Source organism: Drosophila eugracilis, unplaced genomic scaffold, assembly GCF_018153835.1.
Source record: "Drosophila eugracilis isolate 14026-0451.02 unplaced genomic scaffold, ASM1815383v1 contig_2168, whole genome shotgun sequence".
In the NCBI taxonomy this organism is placed as follows: domain Eukaryota; kingdom Metazoa; phylum Arthropoda; class Insecta; order Diptera; family Drosophilidae; genus Drosophila; species Drosophila eugracilis.
The window spans coordinates 120,324-127,562 of record NW_024573053.1 but is presented as its reverse complement, the minus strand read 5'-3'; the positions used below and the strand labels follow the sequence as shown (position 1 = coordinate 127,562).

Genomic DNA, 7,239 nt, shown 5'->3' with positions numbered 1-7,239 from the left:
GTCATAGAAAGTTCCAAAGCTCAAAACCAAGGCATAATTGTAAGCGAAATTAGAATTAAGAATTGAGTTCAGTTTGAGTCACAAAACTATTCGGTCGGTGTTCTTCATTATAAACATTTTGTAATAATTCGGTTTCATAAAAAAAATTATTTTTTTTAAACTTACAAATTGTTTAAGTATATAATTATGTATATTTATCTGTAGGTATTAGCATTAACACAAAATACATTCTACATTTTCATTTCCGATGCTAACCAACGGAACAAGAATGTTATGCCTGACCTAATATTATTTTATCCCATTTATTTAATATTGGTTTTCACCATTAATGGAAGCAGAAGTCAATTCTAAACGGGCTTAGTGAGAACACATTAACATGACCGTTTCTATTCCATTCGTATCTAAGCTAAAAAAAAAGGTTAAGTTAGCGTCGTGATAGATGTGTGAATTCCGTCGATAACTGTGCTGCTTCCGTCTAATTTTATTTCCTTTTTGTCGTGCGCTTTGTTGGAAGAGGTATGCATACATACGTAATAATCCGTTTCCATCTTTTGTTATAACATATACAAATTTTAATAAGATTGCGAGTACAGAGATTTTTTAGCTCTATATAAAAATATTTAAAAAAGTTTATTCCAGGTGTGAAAATGGGCCGACGACCAGCAAGATGGTGAGTAGAAGAAACCGTTCTTCTAAAGTATGTATACACTTATAAGTAAATATATTTACAGCTACCGCTATTGCAAAAATAAGCCGTATCCCAAATCACGATTTTGTCGTGGTGTTCCTGATCCCAAGATTCGTATATTCGATTTGGGGAGGAAAAAGGCTACTGTCGAAGATTTTCCTCTTTGCGTTCACTTAGTTTCCGATGAATATGAACAGCTAAGCAGTGAAGCTTTGGAAGCTGGGCGTATTTGTTGCAACAAGTATTTGGTTAAATACTGTGGTAAGGACCAGTTTCATATCAGAATGCGACTGCATCCATTCCACGTCATTCGGATCAATAAAATGTTGTCGTGCGCTGGAGCTGATAGGTAAATAAGATACCAATTTTATGTAATATGAGATTTATTTATTATTTTAGTGAAGCCTAAACGAAGAAATTTTACATTTATATGTTTTGTAGGCTTCAAACTGGAATGAGAGGAGCGTTTGGCAAGCCACAGGGCACTGTTGCTAGAGTTCGTATTGGTCAACCCATTATGTCGGTCCGTTCAAGCGATCGTTATAAGGCTCAAGTTATTGAAGCCTTGCGACGTGCGAAATTCAAGTTCCCCGGACGTCAGAAGGTCAGTATTTTTTGTATTAGATATAACATTAAGGGTGAGAAGAAATACCATTAACTGTAAACTGACCTCATGGGGCTTAACATAATAGTGATTTTCTTTAAAATAACAGCTGTTAAACAAACGCATTAAGAAAGGTTTTGGATATGAGAGGATTGCCAATCAATTCATCATCTGTTGATTACTACAATAATGAGACTGTATTCACATTACATCAAAGTAACGAATTCTGAAACTGTTTAGACCATATATTCATATTCTTAATGTTATAGTTGACATCATTTTTATATCCGTCACTCGTAGAGTAAAAGGGTATACTAGATTCGTTGAAAAGTATGTAACAGATAGCAGGATAGCAGTATTTACAGTCTGCACATAATTCATTCGTACACCCATGAATTGCAAGTTTATTTCCTAATATCTCGAGAAATACGTAACGGAAATTAAAATGTAATACCTCAAATTCAAGATCTACATTTCGAGCATACACAAAAGTCATTTTTTTACGAACAAAAATTAATCGTACACTTCATATGATGTTGAATATAAACAACAATTCCAAAGATTTAAAGATTTTAATCTTTAGTGGGTCCTTCGTTGGCTTTAATGAAAGCTTGTAAACGTCGACACATGCTTTTTATAAAGTTGCTCGTCTCGTCAGCATCAATTAAATCCCATTCAGGTATTAATGCGGTTTTTAAGGATTCCTTCGAGGATATGTTCTTTTCTGGACGATGATTGTAGTATCGGTTTTTGCTCCTTACATTGATATAAAAGCACTAAATACGACAAATATTTCGGGTCGTTATCTTATTGAAATACGAAAAACGCTGGATTCTGTCCAAGTTTAAGAGCACTTGGAATTAAATTTTGGTATGCACTTTTGCGATCTCCAAACGCATTTTTTTTTATAATCAAAAATCGATGGGTTTTTACGAACAACTACCATGTATACCAGCATTGTGCAGGGTGTTCCGGATGGTTTGGGAACAAAATTTTTTTTCTGAAGGCTTCTTGGGGCTTTAAGAATTGTTGTAGATGTTATTCTGGGATTTTGTAATGGTGTATTTACAACTTTATGTTGAAAAGTATGTAAGAGGTACAAGGAAGCGTTTCCGACCCTATAAAGTAATATATGTACTTGATCAGGATGAATAGCGAATTCGATTGAGCCATGCTCGTCTGTCCGTCCGTCCGTATGAAGGCATTTTATAGAAAAGCTGACATCTCGGTAACTATAGGTGATAGAAAGTTCGGATTAGGCATGTAGGTTTTTATAATGTCCCTTATGCGAATATCTGATCTAGCCGCGCCCACAAAATTTTAAAAACCAAAAATGCGAAAATCTCGGGAACTGTAAGAGCTTGAAAGTTGTGCTTAAGAATACGTATGTTAGAGATGGCACTGCAACTTTCCCCTAGCTGTCATCTAGGTGGCGCTTGGGGAGTTTCCACTAGTAAAATTAATATTTTAAAATTGTGTAAGACAGTAACGGGTATCGTATTGTCGCGGCACTCGACTATATCGTTTCCTCTTGTTTTAAATAAATTGCCCTACACAAGCGTTAACTTATATTGTGCACTCTATTTAAGACAACATAAATCTTTAAATTATTTATTGAATCTTTTCTGTTTCATCCCTTTTTTTTTTTGCTGCTAGACAGTGGACAGAGTTCCACATCCAGTTTCGCATCCGTGATTCCAATGATACCAACCTTCCATTGTAGGCATGCTTCACAGATAATTTCCAGACTTGGGAACTGAAATCATTTTCACAAGCTCAGACTAAAAAAAAGAAGTCCAAAAAGGTTAAATAGGTGACCTCAAAGGTCAATTTATTGCAGGACATTTTAAAAATATTAAAAAATAAATTATAATAAAAGGATTTCCATATAAAGACTAAAACAGAATCGAAAAAAAAAAGTTTCTTAATAGTTTATAAGCAAACGCGGCACCCAACATTTAATCACTGAAACGGCTATCAACTAAAAACTGCACTGTTGAAGGATGCACAACTACGTTCACTAGTTTCATTAACGAGTAAAGCCATCTTTACGTTCAGGTGGGAACTTCAGACCATTCTGCATGTAAGCCAAACACACAAAAGCTGGTAGTTAGCTTAGTGTTCAGACCTTAAGTGTATTTGCTATAAATAATGATTATGTCCGTTACTTCTAGAATCAAAATTTATAATGTATTATGTAAAAGTACAGTCGGCACATAATTTATTCGTACACCCATTAGCTGCAAATTTATTCCTTAATATCTCGAGAAATTCGTAACGGAATGCAATCTCTTAAACGAAAGATATACATTTCCAGCATATATTTTAAACATAAAATTAACAAGTTTTACCTTAAATACTAGATAATTTCCTTAATAACACAAAAGAGTCAGAATTATTCGTATACTTCATAAAATGTTGAAAAAAAAAAACAACAATTCCATTCCCATACGGGATTCAAATCTGGTGATTGTAGAGTCGGTTTTTTTTTTTTTTTGCTTCTTGCCGTGATCGTTATCTTGAAATACGAAAGACGATGGATTCTGTCCAAGCTTAAGGGCACTTCGAAGTAAATTTTGGCACCGTATCAGGTATACACATCTTGCCCATTTCGTCCTCGACCTCTAAAGCCGATAGCTTGGGGTTTTTCTTAATTTTCCGATCGTTTTCAAATTTACCAGGTCAACGATACGCAGCATTCAGCAGGAAAAGTGAAGTCCTGCTTATCAGGAGCTTCCCTCATGTGGATATACCGCCAGTACAGTATGTAGATTTAATAAAAAAAAAATCATCTTAAAGCTGTCCTGAACCACAAAATATGACATACAAAAAAAAATTAGCTGTTCAATTCCAAATAACAAGTTAAGTAGAAATAAATGCGGCATGATAAAAGGCTGAATTTTTATACCGGTTACTCGTAGAGTAAAAGGGTATACTAGATTTGTTGAAAAGTATGTAACCGATAGAAGGAAGCGTTTCCGACCCTAGAAAGTATATATATTCTTGATCAGGATCAATAGCACAGTCGATTCAGCCATGTCCGTCTGTCCGTCCGCATGAACGCTGAGATCTCAGGAAGTATAACAGATACAAAGTAGAGATTAACCATGAAGATTCTTGAGGTCCCGGGACAGCGCAAGTTTATTACAGCATTCTGCCATGCCCACTCTAACGTCCACAAATCACAAAAAAACTAAAATTGCTGAAATCTCGGGAAATATTGGAGCTAGAAAGTTGAAATTCAGAAAGTATAATCTTTTGATGCCAGCGCATCTTATAATGGTTCTACTATCCGGCCACACCCACCCATATGCAAAAAAGGCTCAAAAGACGGTTTTCGGATTTTCTAGAAAAGCTGATATCTCGGTAACTATAAGAGATAGAAAGTTCGGATTAAACATGTAGGTTTTTATGATGCTCCCATTGCAAATTGTTGTCCCGATCAAGCCACGCCCACAAAACCCGAAAAACCAAAAATGCAAAAATCTTAAAAACTATAAGAGCTACAAAATGTTGCTTAGGAACACGTATTTAAGAGATGCCTCTGCAACTTGCCACGAAGTTGCATCCGGCCACGTTCACTCTAACGCTCACAAACCGCAGGAAACTGTGGCGTCTATAAAATTATTATGAATGCCTTCGTTTGACCTTGTATAACTTATTTCTGTTAATATCTATAGATTTACCAAAGATTTTTCAAATCGGAACATTATTTCGCTATTTATAAAGAATTAAGGTTATAAGGCCTCACATGGGCAGTGACGTCACTATAAGCATACTCAACATACTTCCTCTGACAATAGGTGGCGCCTTGTGAATTTCCACTAGCAAAATAATATTTTAAAATTTTGTAAAACAGTAATGGGTATCTTATAGTCGCGGCACTCGACTATAGCGTTTCCTCTTGTTTGTTTTTATTACATAAGTTTTTTGTTTTTATGATTATGAAAATCGTTTTAGTTTAATATGCATGTATTATAATTAATATGCAGGGAAATAATATTCCCTGTTAAAAAACTGCGTTCAAATTTTGATATCTCTTTTAGTTTAGCAGGACTAACAACTTAAACTTTTTTGGTAGCTGCACGAAATAAGCTGCGATCCCTGTATTTAAAAGGGACCGCCGTGTCCAAAATTTTTAATTTTTGATAAGTCAATAAATATAACGTTCCCCAAATTGATTCCGGCTTGACTACATGGTCTTTTGCTATCTCCAAACGCATTTTTTTGTTATAATTATAAATCAATGGGTTTTTTCGAACAACTCTACCATGTATACCAGCATTGTGCAGGGTGTTCCGGATGGTTTGGGTACAAAATTTTTTTTCTGTAGGATTCGCTAGAGTTTTAAGAATTGTTGTAGATGTTGTGCTGGGAAATAATTTTTGTGCGTAAAAAATGACTTTTGTGTTATAAAATTATATGGTTTTTATGTTAAAACTTGTTAATTTAATTATTAAAATATGTGCTCCAAATGTATATCTTTCTTTTGAGATATTGCATTTTAAATTCAGCTAAGTATTACTCGAGGTATTACGGAATAAACTTGCAACTCATGGGTGTACGAACAAATTATGTGCTGACTGTATGTATGGCTCCTTTGTAAGCTTCAGCCGAACAGCAATATTTTTCTTACTGATAAATGGCTTCTGCCGTGCTTCTCGAGCCGTGAAATTAATATCGCGCAGCACAAGACGCACTGTATCAGGAATACACTTCTTGCCCATTTCGTCTTCGACCTCTGGAGCTTTTTTTGGAACCGATAGCTTGGGGTTTTCCTTAATTTTTCGATCGTTTTCGATTTTACCAGGTCAACGATCCGCAGCGTTGAGCAAGAAAAGTGAAGTCCTGGCTCATCAGGTGCTAAATTTTTTTGTTTTTATAACAAGTTTTTTGTTTTTATGATTTTGAAAATCGTTTAAAAAGCATGTTAAAATTCCCTGTTAAAAAACTGCGTTTTAATTTTTTTTAAATCTTTTTTGGTTTAGCAGCAATAACAACTCAAACTTTTTTTTGGTAGCTGCACGAAATAAGCTGCGATCCACTGTAGTTCCTGAGATCTCAGCGTTCACACGGACAGACGGACATGGCTCAATCGTTTTCGCTATTGATCCTAATCAAGAATACATATACTTTATAGGGTCGGAAACGCTTCATTCTGTTACCTGTTACATACTGTTCAACGAATCTAATATATCCTTTTACTCTACAATTAACGGGTATAATAAAGGGTAATTTTGGCATTTAGTTGCGATAGTTGCGAACATTGTAGAAGACTCCACATATCAATTACTATTACCTTTTTTACTTCGCTAGATTTCTTGATTACTAAATAATTCAGTTTTCAATTTTTTTTTTAGATTTATGTTTCCAAGAAGTGGGGTTTCACCAAGTACGAACGTGAGCGCTATGAGGAACTCCGCGATGATAATCGCCTTGAGCCTGATGGCTGCAATGTAAAATATCGTCCTGAGCATGGTCCAATAGCCGCTTGGGAAAAAACTCAGCGCGATGTTTATGCTTAATTGTACATTTAACTGAAATTTTGCATAAAATTATGTAATTTGAAAACAATATATATAAACCATGCCTGAGTGAATATGTAAATGTATTGTTTGATGGTACACAACTTTAAAGTTTTTTATCAGAGATGCTTAACGCATCTTTCGTTTTTGAAAATGCTCGGAGCATAGGGGTTTGCTTGCCAATAAGCTTTAAGCTGAGGATAAAATCGAGATTACATAGACAGCTCAGCTTCAGAGTGAAATTAGCAAGTTACCAACGAAAACGACGAGTCCAGTATCCGAGCAAAAAGTGTTGAGCGTGTATTGGTATCCGTCAACAGATGACATAAGATTCAGCATCTAATACCATCGGGTGTCCAACAGGGTGATGATCAGGGAGCGCGTCTCTACCAATATGGAAGTCCCTAGCCTAGCGAAGTGGA

The 7,239-nt window shown here is 35.3% G+C and overlaps 1 protein-coding gene across 2 annotated transcripts; it reads left to right on the top strand.

Annotated features, from left to right (window-relative positions):
* The first annotated feature begins 447 nt into the window (after positions 1-447).
* On the top strand, positions 448-6,891 carry LOC108108645 (60S ribosomal protein L10). Of its 2 annotated transcripts, none has more exons than XM_017216758.2 (5): positions 448-516; positions 640-670; positions 732-1,037; positions 1,130-1,292; positions 6,653-6,891. In XM_017216758.2, the coding sequence occupies exons 2-5, from the start codon at positions 648-650 to the stop codon at positions 6,815-6,817; spliced, it is 657 nt and encodes a 218-aa protein (XP_017072247.1). In that variant the 5' UTR covers positions 448-516; positions 640-647; the 3' UTR covers positions 6,818-6,891. The 2 variants fall into 2 exon arrangements, with proteins under 2 accessions (XP_017072247.1, XP_017072240.1); XM_017216751.2 differs by having other exon boundaries at positions 453-516; positions 630-670.
* Positions 6,892-7,239: the final 348 nt, after the last annotated feature.

Excerpts from the sequence above, each read along its gene's own strand:
- LOC108108645 (XM_017216758.2), top strand. The coding sequence starts at position 648 with ATGGGCCGACGACCAGCAAGATG. Across the intron at positions 1,038-1,129 it reads TCGTGCGCTGGAGCTGATAG|GCTTCAAACTGGAATGAGAG; the intron begins GTAAATAAGATA and ends TATGTTTTGTAG. Across the intron at positions 1,293-6,652 it reads AGTTCCCCGGACGTCAGAAG|ATTTATGTTTCCAAGAAGTG; the intron begins GTCAGTATTTTT and ends TTTTTTTTTTAG.